We start from the raw sequence: 15,426 nt of genomic DNA, 5'->3' as shown, positions 1-15,426 counted from the left end.
TGCAGAACCAGTCGGACAACAACAAAACAAACACACACACAAAAAAAAAAAAAACAACATGAAAGAGTTGAGCAGACACTTGAGTCTGAAAAATGAATGAGGACAAAACGGTTTGTCTCTTGGAAGATCTTGGAAACTTATTTAAGAGTCCAAACGTATCTTCTAGTTTGATTTAGGAAAATTAGTTATTTCTTTCTACAGCCTGTGTGTCACACAGTGGCAACAATTCAAACAACACTCATGAGTTACAGCCCCAGAGACATGATTTAACCTTGTTGAAATCATAGGAAGCCTTTAATGGTGTTTGTGATCGTTTGGTGTTATTCCTGCATGTCCGTTTAAAAGAATAGAACGATTGTTTATGTGCTTTTTGAGGTGAAATACAGTTGTGTTCAAAATAACAGCAGTACATTATCCCTTAATGACATCTCTCCTTGTTTCTGGTAGAAATTGTATTTCTACATGGCAAATAATGCCGTAGTGGATGTAGGAGAGCAACAACATCAACAGACATGCATTGTGTTCGATGACATGTTCAAACTAAAATGAGTGTAAAGAAGTGTGATTATTCAAAAACTTCCAAAAATTAAGAACGATACAGTTTGATGAAAAAGTCAGCAGGAGAAGGGAAAACAGAAAGGCATAGAAAATGACGAGCTGTTTGGTTAAAATGTTTTCTCAAAAGTTTTAAAATTGAAACCAAAACAAGAAATATGGTTGAAAATGGGGAAACTACCAGTCCAGCGCATCAAAGCAAAGCAAAGCCAAAAAAGCGTTGATTGATGAGCAAGCCGACTGATCAGCTCCAGTGTAATCTAAAAGGCCGTCCGTTACCTGTGCGAACTATTACAAGATGGCTACTGAGGCCATCTTCTGAAGCCAGAATTGAAGTCTGCCTGTAGTTCTAGCAATGGCAGCGGAGGAACAAAGTTGTCCAGTCCGTTTTGGTCACGCTTCCAAATATGGAATTAACATTTAAAAGCCGTTTCGTTCGGATCGGCCCTTCTCTCTTGCTGGTAAGAAGATAATTTGCAGGTCATTTCTGGTAAGCTTCATAGCATAGAACTGGCAAACGTTAGCAATTGGGTAAAATTGAAAGACGGATTCCAAGCCTCCAGCCAGCGTTTACCAGGCTACTAATCTGCATATTAAAAACATTTCAATCTATTGCAAAGACTACATTCAAACTAATAATCTCTATTTAATTTAGTACCTCTTTGACCCAAATAACAGAATTTCATATTTTTTTACAATTAGTTTGCAAATTTAAATAAATCCAGGAGGTAAAAAGTCAACAAGACAACAACTCCAGAAACAGCGCTAACTGGGCAACATTTGGATTTCTAGCCAACAGTCCAAAACCCGGGAACTTCATCTGATGGAAAACTCATTGAGTGACATCAAATGTGCAACACCGAGGAATGCGGCCTGATTGGAGTACCTGTTCACAGGTGGTAGAAGTGGGTCGGCTCCATGCAACGTACGCAGATGTGAAGGAGTTTTCAGAAACAATGGAAGCGCAGCTAAGTATCCGAAATAACTAAACCTTTAAGCGTGTTCAATCTAGAAATAAAATATATTGTTCTAAAGGTTCTTCTTTCTGTTTCCATAGAATAACTCAAAATTTGGTACGTTTTTCTGCATATTTTGATTCTAAATTAAATACACGGTGTTCCCACTGAATTTGCTTGTATGGAGGGAAAAAAAGCGATTAAAAGAAATTTAGAGCGTCAGTCACCTTTTGTTTCTTTTTTTTTTTAACACACTGCTTTTACTTTGAACACAAGTGTAATTTAAGATGCGGTAAAGGAGAAGGGAGTACAAGTTACGGATTATGCAGTCTTGGCTTAAAATAAACGAGCAGGGTTTGGATCCTGGTGATCAGAAAGATGTTGGTGCAGCTGGTTCCTAAATGCTGCGGGGTGAGGAGCTGCAGGGACCACCTCACACTTTAAACAATGTGACTCTCTCATGACTGTTCACCAACGTCAACATCACAGTTCATCCATGTTTCTAGGGGATTTCTGCAATCTCCACATAGAACAGGCTGTGTTTATTCAAGTACTGCAAAGGATATTTGCTAAAAAAAAAAAAAGAAAAAAAAAAGTAATTGCAAACACATTCTAATGTCCGCCTTCTCAATAAGGTGTCGCTACACCAGATATCTGCTCTACACATTCCTTCTGTCTCTGGGAATAACTTGCTGAAGTAGTGCGCGTGCAATAAACTCAACACAGAAGGCAAACAGTACCATCTCAAAGGAGCCTGAACTGAAAAGCAAAACTCACATATCCTAGCCTGTCGAAGGTCTAGAGTAAGGCCTCTTCAAATACAAGACCATAACAGGAACAAGTTCAAATTAAGGAAAATGACAAGAAAAAGCCAAAAATAATAATAATTAAAACAATAACAAAAACCAAAAATAAAATACAGGAAATGACTCAAAGGCTGTTCTATCAAATAGAGTTTCCCAAGCTGAGAAGATGCAGGGTGATGGGCTGAGATCCCTCCCCGACCGATGTCCGTCAGTCTCTGGGATCGGTGAAACCGTCAGTGTGGACACCTCCGTCACCCGATGAGGTAACTGTGTGTTTTTCAAAAGTCAAGCCGCTTTCAGCGAGTCAAACTCCTGCAGACGCAGGCCGTGGTGCCTCCCTGTCTCCTCCACCCCGTCCCCACTCCCCCTCGTGAAATGTCTAGGACCGTGGCAGGATTCACTTCGTATGTTTCTTTGTTGGGTCAGAGACCCCTTTGGTAGTCAGTTGTCCACCTTGACGGGGCCTGAATCACTGGGCCGGCTGGGCAGAACGTCCTCCACCTCCCCCCGAACTATCTGCTCCCAATGATTCAGGTTCTCCCTGGAAACAAAAAGGGACCAGAGCAGAGAAAACACACTTTAGTCTGGTTTAGAAAATTATTAATACCCCTCCATCCATTTCACACTGTAATTCAATGTATTTTATCTGGATTTTTATGACAGAAACTAGCATGTAATTGAAAGAGGATGCAATTTTATATATATATATATCAAGAATATTTTGGACAATCCTGATCATCCTCTTCATGAGACTGTCATAGATAAACTGAGTGTCTTCAGTCAAAGGCTTCTTCAAATTTGCTGTAATACAGGCTGCTACATAAGATCCTTCCTATCCACAGTCCAAATGTATCCAATAGAATACATTAAACTTAGTGGTTGTAAATTGAAAAGTTGTGGAAAAGTTTTCAGTATATTAATATTTAACTCAAATTAATACCCATTAACAAAGCATGATCATGCACTACCATAATGCAAAAATAATCTTAAACCTTTGCTGAACTTCTTCAAATAGTGCTAGCACCTTTAGCACCACTGTAAATCATTAATCGTGCCAACTAGCGGTTCCGTAATGAAGACGACCCCTCCATTAATCCTTCCTGATGGATGCGTGTAAGAAGCATCATGGCCGTCCGCTGCCATCCTCCTCGGCCAGCCGGCCTGATGCAGTCTGCACGTCTTTGGCAGATCCCAGCGTGAGCTGCAGGGCTCCGTGGGGTCTAGGCCCGCTGCCCACCCAGAGCCGGGTGCTGACGTACAGCCGGGGTTTAAACATTACACTGCTCACTTTGTTTGCATTCCCCGAAGATCAAGGACACATTTTAAAACAGCAGCAGAAGGGCGAGCGAATGTGCAACTCGACCCTGTTTGAAAAGCAGTAATAACAGCCGTAAATACATTCTTTACGCGCTTATTGAACTTGAAGAGGAGAGCTGCAGCAGACAAGCCCAGTGCATCACGCAGGGAGGAACGACAGCTTTGTTTTTTCTTATGGGTATTAAAAAAAGTTGAGGCATTACGCTGAGATAAAGCAGCTGGCATACTTAAAGTGCTCAGAATGTGCATTTTTATAGCGCTCATACTCCTTAACAGCTTTAATCTAATGTGATGAATCAATTATCTCTAATCTCTCTCAGAAAGACAATATTGTTTAATGAAAGGTCCTGACTGCTGCTTTTTGAAATTCTTTCATTCCTAAATATAGCTCATTTCATCAAAAGTAGCTCATAACCCTCTCCCCCCCCAAAAAAAAAACTAAAGAAAAACTTACTTGCAGGCATTTAGGAGTGGACCAGATGGAGGGAAAAGCTCTGAAAGTGTCGTGTAGCATGGAATTGCCACACTGTTGTAGAATCCCACCTTCAAAATGAGAGAGAAAAGTAAAAAGCAACTTATTTGTTGCTTTTGTACAATGAGCTTCAGGAACAGTTTGATGACTTTATGCCAAGCAACAAGTTACTCTGTCATCTCTGCATTGTTGAACCTACTTATAATGAAGAAAAGAGAAACTGCATCCATGGCTAAATCTGAAAACTTAATAAATGATTCAGCAATTAAACAAATATGGTTTTTCCTCAGAAATACTGAAACGTCTTGTGCCCTTTTTTTGGAGGTGAGCAAAACTTACTAGGCTATTTATGTCTCGTAAAGAAGCAAATAACATATGCTGTAATTAATTTGGGTTTTCATTTGAAAAAATACTTCTTTTACTGTAAAGTCAAGGACAAATACATGTGGATTTATTTTAGTGAGGTACAGACAAATTCCTCTTTCTCCGAAAATGCATGTTTATTTTTTGATTGTTAATGTTTACTCCTTATGGGTTCAGTTTAGTTTTAAACACTTAGAGAGATTTAATTATTTGACTCTAAATTAAGTTGATCATTAATGTGAATATAGCAGAAACAGTAGATCTAAACTTGCGTATTTAGTGTGCAAATGAGGAAAATTAAGCTTTAAATGGGTACAGTTCTGACCACTAGATGGCACCAAAGTGCTTCTGATATTATAATAAGTACGTGTCAAATATGTTTCAACAGGCATTAGGGGGAACAATAGGCCTCCATGCTTCTCTGCGGTTTTTACAATGGAGTATCAGAGCAATAGTAATAAAAAATACAATTATGAGAATAAAGTCATAATAATGTGAGAATAAAGGATTACACACAGGATTACTCTCTGATTTAACTTAGGTTGAAAATTAATTGAGCAAGCCAAAGTTTTTCAAAAATGTATTTTTGCATATTATGGTGAATGACAGTACACATACTGCCACCATTCTACTCAAAGATTTGTAAAGAATCTGCCGTTTGTGTTATTAGTGACTACAGCTATCTGTTCTGAAGTCTGAGAGGTTTTGTTCAACAATATTCAGTTTAAAAGTTTTAAATTTCTATTTATTTTTCAAATTGTCCCTTTAATGCCAACAAAAACCCAAATTCAAATATGGTCTGCAACTATTTTCTTAAAATAGTATGTTAATCCTGTTCCGCCTCTGCCATTTGTGCTTTCCTCTCTCCGCAGTCTTATGTTTACAGACTAAGTTCCCACCAGAGCATGCATGTCTCTTCTCTCTCGGTGTGTGTGTGTGTGTGTGTGTGTGTGTGTGTGTGTGTGTGTGTGTGTGTGTGTGTGTGTGTGTGTGTGTGGCGTACAGCACACATATATTCTGTGCTGGTCTTACTTGGCCCTGGGGAACCTCGTCCTTCTTGTCTCTGTCCATCATAGGGATCGGCTGAATTCCGATCTTCTTCATTTCATCTCCCTGCAGAGGAACAAAACAACAAGATACCTTTTATTTTGTGCATACTGCGGTAGACCTCCTGACCACCTGACAGTTCTATTTTGGGTGATTGGGGTTGTAGGACATGCAAAGTTGCAGCACTATTTACAAGCAAGAATAGAGGCCTGACTGTTAAAACTGGAGGCATGATCGTGACACTGAAACTTTTTGAGCTCAAACAGTATCCCACTGTACCTCAGCCCAGAACTCAGCATAGATGTCGTTAGCTGTGAGTCGTGTGACTTGCCACCGCTTGGTAACAGAACACAGGTCACATGCTGTCATCATCAGACCAATCACACGGTCCCTGGAGGGGAGCAGAGCCTTGTTATATCCATGCAGAAGGAAACGAAAGCGGCTTTTAAGGACACTTTTTCTGCGACTGGCCTCCTGACCTGTGCGAATGGTTGTTCAGGTCCAAGCCGCCGGTGGTCAGGAGCTCCGTCAGCTGCTGGTGGTTGTTGAAGTAGAGGGCGAGGTCGGTGGCGATGATGGCCTTCCGGATGATCTCCAGCACCTGCTCGTACTCGCTGGAATTCATGTTGGAGAAAATATTGTGCCCTTCCAGCTATGAAAAACAAAGAGATCAATAAAAAAGCAAAAGCTCCACTTATGAGGCGTTCAGCTCAGCTACACTGCAACACATTTTAATCACAGGTTCATCTAAGCCCCAACCAGCGGATCATTGAGCACTAAGAATGAAGATCTTGGTTAATCACATTTTTATCAAATCAGCTGATCCAAAAAGAAAAAAAAGACAAGAGAAACTTGGGAGAAATGCCAAATTAATAATCGTATGATCAAAGAGTTGCCTCGACCCTTCACAAGTGATTCAACGAAAGAAAATCAGTGAAAGGTCAAAGGTTATGGATGCAAATGTGAAATGATCTTTGCTCTTTGATCCAGTACGAGAGCATCTCTTTTGCAGTACCACAACCAAACAGCAATCTCCAAAATTATTGCCACCCGTAGTAAAGATGTGCAAATAGTTGAAATGTCCGCGTTAGAATTATGATGCTTATTTCTGAGCTCTGTGTTGTTTTTTTTTCTGCTCTGACTGTCTTTTCGTCTTGAGGACCTTTATATAAAAAGACACAGAAAATACTTTTTTTCTCCAGTCTTTTTGGCAAGACGTGATTATGCCAAAGTGACGATAAATAATTCTGGATTTATAGCATTTCATATTAGCTTTTAGTATGGTTAGCATTACTAAAACACCTATGTCTGATGTTTGTCTATCTTCCCCTAAAGACTGTGGATCCTTGCCTTAATTTTGTGACTCAGATTTCCAAAAAGCTGTCAACATTTTGAAATCAAACATGCTCCATAACAGACATGTTGAAAGCTCAAAAGGGGAAAAAAACATAGCAACTTTGATGTACTGTGGTCTGCCACTATTTTCTTTTCTTTTTTTTTTCCACAGAATTTGAATCCGGTGAAGCTACAAAGAGTTTTGTCTAGAAAATATTTGCAGACAAAGAAGGTTTGTTTTCATCTTGGATGCAAATGTACAGTGCATATTCGTATGTACAGTTTGGACTTAATTACTGCTGTTTTGAGTCTCTATATTCCAGTTAGTGATAAACAAATTACTAAATTAATTGACAATTATTCATCACGATTAATCTGATTAATTGTTTCAGCCAAAATCATTTCATATGAATTCTGATTATAATAAACTCAGATCTTATTCACAATGCACCAAGTGTATCGTAGAGGAGCTCTACCTGCAGGATGGAGACAGTCTGGGAGAAGTGGTGCTGCTCCATGGTGGAGGTGGAGTACAGAGCAGCCAGTGGATGGTCAAACTTCTGCAGGTATGTGTTGCTGTAACCTCGATGGTCCAGGTCGTGACACAGACAGGCTATCAACAAACCCTTCTTCTGCAAAAGAAGGAGGCTCATCGGTAAGAAACGAAAGCGGCTAAAATTGAGAATTAATCTTAATTGTTGATGCTTTTTTTTTTCTCTTATAAGCCAAGCGAGACGCAAACCTCTAGCTCTGTGAAGATCCCGGTGGTTTTCTGCAGGATTGCGAACATGCAGTGCGCCACTGTGACCGCGTGCTTCCAGTTGTGGTAGGGCACACGGCGGTAGTTTTTCCGTACTGACATGGTGAATCTGCAGAGCTTCTCCAGCTCAAAGCTGAACACGCGTAGAAAATAAAAAAAAAGAGAAAAGATTACAGAGAGAATTAGAGACTAACAACGTCCTGCCTTCTGTGGCGTTACCTGGACTTTCCACAGGAGCTATGAACCATGTAGATGAAGACGGCCGGCCAGATCTCCTCATAGGGACTGATGTCAAACTGGAACCTGGAGGAAGACGTAACATGATCAGCATGCGAACTCTCATAATTTTGTTCACAAACATCTGGCTTACACACAGAATCAGGTTTTCATCCAGTGGCTTGTGAAATATTTTTTTTTCACACTGTCACATTTCAAGCGCAAACTTTAATGTATGCTACTGGGGATTCACATGACAGACCGACACAAAGTAACCAAAAATTATGAAGCGGAAGTAATAAAAATCTGAAAAGTGTAGCATGGAGTTTTCCTAAGCCCCCCTTACTCCGACGTCCCTGAAAAAAAAATACAGTGCAATGCTTTCAGAAGTCCAGCTGTTCAAACAGTTTTCTGAAAATGTAAAGAGTCTGGTACAATATTTCTTTGTGTTCTACTTGGTCGTCCATCTAAACTAGGACTCTGCAACCTTCAACTCCGGAGCTGCAAGTGACTCTTTCAATGATGGTTCTTAATAACTTTCATTAAAAATGATAAAGAACAAGCTAATGTTTAATAACATTGATATAATAAAACAATGCATGTTTTGACACTTTTCTTCATGGAACAATTGCATTGGAGAATGACACTGAAAGTACCATCAATTTTTTTAGAACCATTTTCTTGTGCAAAACTACATACTTCCTTTTGTGCATTTTGTTTCTACAAATAACTTCCTGTAGAATATACAAATCTTCTTTTTCTATGGCTTTATTTATTTTAAAACCTAAAAACAGAAATAAAGTTATTGTTCTTTAAAAATAATAAATTTCCTACATTAGACATTTTTAAAATGTATGTTATCTTTTTTTTTTTTCTTCCAAAAACAGTTGTAGCTCTTATGGAGTCTTAATTAGGCAGATTAATTGGTATAAAGGTTGAAAACTGCTGATCTAAACTGACATGCTGGATAAAGAAGACTATTCATCAAAGAAACACTTAACAGGCCTTCTGGAGAACCTGCAGGGAGTCGTGCTATATTGTGAAATACGGTGGTGGCAGCATCATGCTGTGAAGGTGTTTTCTTAAAGCAGAGACAGGGAAGCTGGTCAGAGATAGAAATAAATGCAGGGCAATCCTAGAAGAATAAAATGTTTAACAATCTGGCAAGACCTGAACATTTCCGTTCACATTCAATCTGACCAAACTTGAGCTGTTTGCAAATATTTCCATTTCTTGATGTGCATAGCTGCTAATGCATGCAACCCTCTTCAGATATTTATCTGTAAAAGTATTTGAAATCCTTTCCCTCCCATTTCACAATAACTCGCTACTTGATTTTGCATCCCATAAACTCCAAATGAAACGCAGCAAAAAGCGTGGCTGCAACGTGAAAACGTTCCTTAAGGTTTGAGGGGCGTGGACACTTTTATTCACTCACGTTTCAATTTCTTTGTAAATGGGTTCAGGAAGGTTGAGCTGGCTGAGGGTCTTCCACTCCTCTGACGTGCAGATGCTGTGATAGGACAGCTTTTCCATCGTCACTCTGTAGATGCATTCAGAGTGTCGGATCCTGTGGTACATCTGCAGAGAGACAGCGGCGAGACCGCAGAGCGGGAATCGCTCTTTAAAATGTCAACACACACGCTGAACACTCGAGAGCAGTAAATGACACAGAAACCCTGAGCATGATGTGAAACTCTTCATGCGTCACTGCTGTAATTTCACTAAAAGAGGGCTTTTTCCCCCGGCCTCCCTCCACATCTGGTTTGTGTCCCTGTCCCCCCGCGCAGACAAACGGGCGGTGGAAGCAGCCAGGTACAGGCGCCCGGGCCCCGCGTAAATCACTGCGAATCAGGAGCCGGCCAAAGTTACGTTTCCTAGAGACGTGGGGCATAAATCACAGCCAAACATAAATCCTGTCATTGGACGGATGCGAGAGAGCGCTCGTCTTCAAATATTAACATCCCGCATCAATTTTAAAACCAATTTTGTGACGCCGTTCCCTGCGTAAGCATGTCGCACGGAGCCGACAGCGACTCAGGTCCCACGGTGAGCGGACGCTTTGACAGACAGACCACACAATGCAGGAGCTGGGAGTTTAGCGTTGTTCATGAAAGAGATAATCGTCACTTTTTATCCATATTTCGAGGTAATGGACACTACAAATAGAAACTGCAGTCTTGATTGTGGAGGGAAATTACAATTGCACAATAGCACGTAAGCTGCAACAAACATGAAGAGTGGAGAACGCTGAGGGTCAGCTGACAACCACCACTGATCTGGACCGTCACAGATTATTGTACTGCTCATCGTTTATTGTGAAAATTTTCTTATCATGATAAGAATTTTTCTTTCATCATCGTCACGATAAATTTTAATTAATGGTGTTAAAGAAAAAACAAAACTAGCAGTATTATCAGAAATGTTTTTACTATTTTCCCCACTATTGTTAAATAGTAAATCAGTAAATTTAAAAATATGATTAAATAAAATTGCTGTGTGCAGTTTAGTGATATAAATCTCACTTTTTAAATATGTGGCATCCTGAAAAATGGGAATATTTTTTGAGAACGATATTTGTGTGTGCTGTGCCATGCATTTACAGTCATACAGTTACCTACAAAAAGAAGTTTTAAATAGTTTTTTTTTTTTTTACCATAATTTTTATCGTTATCGCAATAGTACCACAAAATATTGCCATAAAATTTTAAGTCCATATCTCCCACCCCTTTAAGAGATTTTTAGGTATTCCATCAAAAACATTTAAGCTTGTGTTGTGTGGGATACTCACATTTGCACAGTGTAAGGCCAGAGCACAAAAGACAGCAAACATCTTAAAGTTGTTCTCATCGGTTTTAGTGAAGGCACTTCCGCTTAGCTTGTTCACCATCTGCACCACGCCGATAACGGTCCCCCTGCTCACAATGGGCATGCACAGGATGTTCCGCGTGGTGTAGCCAGTTTTGAGGTCTACCTCTCTACCGGAGAGCACATGCACAGAGAGAAGGCCTTTAACTCTATGTTGCTTACAGGTTTTAGACAAGTGGGTTTTGTTTGTGACTCTAACACATTCCAACTTGTTAGAATACAATAACAACTTAATGATATTTAAACAATGAGACGATAAAGAGAGCAGTGATTTACCGGTTGAACCGTGGGTCTGCATAGGCATCTGGGATATTTAAGACTTCCCCTGTCCGAGCTACTTGGCCAGCTATTCCTTTGTCTATGGAAAACCTGCAGAGGCACGAGATGGGAGAGAGGAAGCATTTATTGGATAAACGTTATGTTAAAGAGCCAGATATGAACAAATATGATGATATTCCACAGTAAAGTCTCTGAATGCAGTATTGATATATTCAATATATTTTACAGAGATTTTATGTGACAGAGCAACACAAATATACTGGATAAATGTAAAGAGGAAAATGAATTTATCATTTTTAATTTTTTTTTTTTTTGCACACTTAATTTCATGCATAGTGGTCACTACAATGGACAGCTATCTAAAAGCCATTTTCTTTTGTTTCTTGTGGATTTTTATGTTTAAATGCACACAGACCACTGACGTGGACACTAATGCATCATAAAATACACTACCAACTATTGGCCATCAGCTGCAAATTCAAGAAATTATTTTTGTTAAATCCAATATGGCCGACAGACAGAAAAGCATTCCAACCGACCCGGTCCCTCCTTCTACTGTAGACGACTCTTGCAGGTAAAAAAAATATTGTGACATCAGAAACCCTAGAGAACTATACTACTGATGTATTTTTCAAATAACTACTTCGTATTTGGAGAAAATTACAATTGATCCCCTAAAAAATAAATAAATAAATATTTTTTTTTTTTTTACAAAATGTTTTTCTTATCTTTTTTAATGTCTCAAGAAAATAAAAAACATTTTTTTGAAAAAAAATCCTGACACAAAGGATCATATTTCATGCACGAAAGGGTTAAGGGTGAATTTAATATTTAAATTTTGACTAGACCATTAACCACACCAAAAGTACATTAAAGTTTGTGGTTGTGGTGTTAATATTTTTACAATACTGCAAAAACACAAAATCTTGTCTGGTGTTTCTGGCCTAGTTTCTAGTGTAAATATCTGACTGCACTTGAAATAACTCAAATCTAACATGTAAGTTACTTTCAACAAGGTGAAGGAGTTGTTTTAAGTCAATAATTAATTTATTAATAATTCCTGACGGAAAAAAAAAATACTAGTTATAAGTGAAATAATCTGCCAGTGGAACAAGTGGAACATTTTATAACTTATAATATGAGAAAAATGCTTAGTAAGATTTTGTGTTTTTGCAGCGTGTTGGTCAAAAACAGAATCACCCCACAAACACATTAATCTTTGTGGTTGCAATGTTAATATTTATGAAGTCACTGTTTTCTCACTTGCTTTTACCACAAAACACTAGTGATTTAAGTGCAGGAATCTGTCTTTCAACATATCTAAAACATAAAAATACAAATCTGAAAACCACTTCAGAGTTAGAGTATAGAATGAAAAGGTTATAAACCTTATTTCTTTTGTTTTCCTAAACACAGGTTTGCCTTCCTTCTCCTCCCCGATGTCGAACAGGTCAGAGTACAGTTCTTTGTTGCTGTGATCTACCTGGAAGAGCGCACATCTGTCTGCATTCACCAGGTTTTTTGCATATATCTGTAAAGCAAAAGAAGTGGTGCATCATTTTACAGATGGTTAAGCCAACAACGAATCATCAGTTTAGTTTTAGTGACTAACACACTACTGGTTTAATCTTTGTTGGCAGAAATTAAACAAACTGGTTATTCAAAGTTGATCATTTTACAGTTTCAATCTGATGACACCCAAGCAACAATTTCAGCCAGATGAGGTGTTAGAAAAAGAACACCCCTAAAAATAATTATATGTTATTGGTTATAAATATTTTTACACAGTCAATTTCCCTAATATAGCTGTAAAGAAAAACTGATAAAGCATAAGTCAGACTCACCATAATATGTTCAAGTAGAGAATCTATTGCCACAATGTTATCAAAGTATGTTCTGTGCAAAAAGGAAACAACACATCGAGATGTTTTAACAAACAGAAAGACTTCCACATTAAAATTGTAAACGCTACAATCCTCCTTAAGCTAATCCACATTTTGTTGTGTTGTAGCCACAAATTTCAGAGCTTTTTATTAGGATTTCAAGTGACACACCAACATTGGTGTATTAGCACAAAAAAAATACACACCACTTGGATTTTTTATTTATTTTAATTTGCAAAGACAAAATAATTTTTTACAGTCATGATTGACTTTGTGTTGGCCTGTCACATAAAAATCTACCAAATATACACAAGTCATATACACAAGTTTGTGGTTGTAATGTAACAAAATGTGGAAGAGTTTCAGGAGTATTAATATGTTTGCAGTGCACTATGAGCTTGTTAAAATATAATTATTACTCCTACTGCGTGAACACAATGTTTATTTAGGACTTGTGTTGTTGTGAATGCAGTTAAATCGCTGCCACACATGAAGGCATTTCCAAATTTTAGGATCATGGTGAAAAAACAAACTTCACAGCTTTTCAGTAGCTTTCATTGAGAGTTACAGGAGCAGATCTCAGTGCAGCTCTTACTTTGACACATCTAGTAGGAAGTCATTAAGCTCAGTCTGTTTGGCAAGGCCTCTGCACATCTAATAAAGAAAAATAGGTCAGGATCAGACACACAGATGTATGAAGAACTTTTTCTTTTCGTTTCTCAAAACACATCCAGCGCGTTCTGTAAGCGAAGCGGTTCACTGTCTACAAACAGGCTCGCGGGCCGTCTTCTCGTGTCTGTAACAACGGAGCGTGTCGGCAGCAAGCAGCGCTTCAGCGCTAACCGAGGCTCAGAGGTCCACTGTGGCCAGAGCTGCAGTGGGACGCCGCTCCTCTGGGGTTCTATGTTATCTTTTTCATAAAACATAATGACGTCTCAGGGGAGATGTTTGTTGAACGCATGGTCTTGTTGATTGGACTGGGCACACTGACAACCCGGTTCCTGTACACAGTGGATTTCCCCAGTGCAGAACCAGAACAAACAATGTCATCCAGAAGCATAATAAACGGTAGGGTACACCTTGTTGCCAGAGGCTCAGGAGGAGAACTGCAGCACATCTGTTAGAGGGGGCAAGCTCAAATTCAGATCAGGTCTGTATGCAGGCATGCCTACCTGTACTTGATGAATGGCAACAGATGCCCAAGCTAAATTTGCTGTTGCAACCTGCAAAAAAAAAGAAAAAAAAAAGAAGGTAAACTTAGTTTTAAAGTTCTGGAGACAGAAAATCAATAAATTCAAGCCACCTAGACACATTTTGACATTTTTTAAAACAGTCACAGTCAAGCTAGTTCTCTCACAAATTCAGTGCAGCTCTGCATACTCAGCTAAAATCCTACAAAAAAGCATCACATGCTTGCTGTTCTGGTTTCTGCTTACAGAGCTTTAATGTTTCGCAGATTTATTTGGAAAAACAAACAAACTGCATGCAACCTGTGCAGCTGCAAAGGTAGTGGAAAAAGGTACTCCCATCAGGATGTGGTGTAAATGAGTCTCTGCTTCATTGTGAGAGCTATAAAACCAACAGGATGAAGTGGCAAGAAGTCAAATCAAACTCAAACATGTTAATCTAGCCTGAATGGGTATAAGATATGATATGATTCTGTTTTATTACCTTTTATTACCTTAAAAACGTTTTATCTTTCTAAAAATCTTAAAACTTTCAGCAACAGCTTGGATATTAAGCTGTGAAACACAATAAAGCAGTCTAATTATCTCAGAAAGTTATAAATATTTGCAATAGACGTCTAGCAAAAGCTGTCAGTATTTAAAGCAGCGTCTTTACGTTGCTCTTGGCTTCAGCCCTTTTCTACTAGGATCTTGAGCACATTTCAAGTCACCCTGCTTGAGCCTTATTTAAAAAGTTGCAGGTGTGCTTGTTCTGATTTGGGCTGACCTCTTGGTGTCTTAGGTTGAAAGGCTCCCTGCCCCAGTGCCGATGCAGCTCCAGGATGGCGATGAGGTCCCCAATGGCAGTGAGGACGGGGAGACACAGGACAGAGTGAACATGGATCCCTGAGTCCTGCCCTGTGCCGTCTGGAAATCGCTCGTCCTGCAAATGCAGAGAGACCCGTCCAAACGTCTACCCAACGAAACTGCATGTGTGTTACAACAGTGTATCATAGGAAAGCCTACAGCCATGCACAAAAATGTGACTTGCATTGTACATTCAACTGTTTGGGTTGTTTGATTGACTTGTTTGCTGAGATTTGTTTAGACTGGTGGATTTTCCATCACAGTAGATCTCTGTTGATATTTTCTTCTGGAATCTGTTTTAGAAATGTTCCTGTTCAGACCGACTTCAAGCTGGAAAAGTCCCTGGTTTGTCAAATTCTGTTCTCTAATCAAAACAGGCAAATTAGCCTGGAAGTCGCAATGAAAGGAAATATAGACATCATGTTTTCTTCCTATGGTGCAAAAATATTCATAACCTCTGAAACGTTTTTTACAAATTTTGTCACTTTGCAACCACAAACTTGATTATTTATTATTAGGATTTAATGTGATGGACC

General features: G+C 39.0%; 1 protein-coding gene across 10 annotated transcripts in view; it reads right to left on the bottom strand.

The window, feature by feature from the left end:
• Positions 1 to 1,994: 1,994 nt before the first annotated feature.
• pde10a (phosphodiesterase 10A) overlaps positions 1,995 to 15,426 on the bottom strand; it is an 82,033-nt gene continuing 68,601 nt past the window's right edge. For 9 of the 10 annotated variants that reach the window (XM_017309050.1, XM_017309051.1, XM_017309053.1 and 6 more), the window contains 16 exons: positions 14,811 to 14,966; positions 14,030 to 14,080; positions 13,453 to 13,511; positions 12,819 to 12,870; positions 12,363 to 12,505; positions 10,972 to 11,064; positions 10,619 to 10,805; positions 9,266 to 9,408; positions 7,831 to 7,914; positions 7,594 to 7,744; positions 7,328 to 7,483; positions 5,996 to 6,168; positions 5,796 to 5,907; positions 5,502 to 5,582; positions 4,089 to 4,177; positions 1,995 to 2,858 (listed from right to left, as the gene is read on the bottom strand). In XM_017309050.1, coding sequence (XP_017164539.1) covers positions 2,759 to 2,858; positions 4,089 to 4,177; positions 5,502 to 5,582; positions 5,796 to 5,907; positions 5,996 to 6,168; positions 7,328 to 7,483; positions 7,594 to 7,744; positions 7,831 to 7,914; positions 9,266 to 9,408; positions 10,619 to 10,805; positions 10,972 to 11,064; positions 12,363 to 12,505; positions 12,819 to 12,870; positions 13,453 to 13,511; positions 14,030 to 14,080; positions 14,811 to 14,966 — 1,830 coding nt within the window. In that variant the 3' untranslated portion in view covers positions 1,995 to 2,758. The remainder of the gene's footprint in view (positions 2,859 to 4,088; positions 4,178 to 5,501; positions 5,583 to 5,795; positions 5,908 to 5,995; positions 6,169 to 7,327; positions 7,484 to 7,593; positions 7,745 to 7,830; positions 7,915 to 9,265; positions 9,409 to 10,618; positions 10,806 to 10,971; positions 11,065 to 12,362; positions 12,506 to 12,818; positions 12,871 to 13,452; positions 13,512 to 14,029; positions 14,081 to 14,810; positions 14,967 to 15,426) is intronic. The other variant, XM_017309052.1, reaches the window with a different exon arrangement.

Source organism: Poecilia reticulata, linkage group LG15 (assembly GCF_000633615.1).
Source record: "Poecilia reticulata strain Guanapo linkage group LG15, Guppy_female_1.0+MT, whole genome shotgun sequence".
In the NCBI taxonomy this organism is placed as follows: Eukaryota; Metazoa; Chordata; class Actinopteri; order Cyprinodontiformes; family Poeciliidae; genus Poecilia; species Poecilia reticulata.
This window is presented reverse-complemented; position numbering and strand designations above follow the sequence as displayed.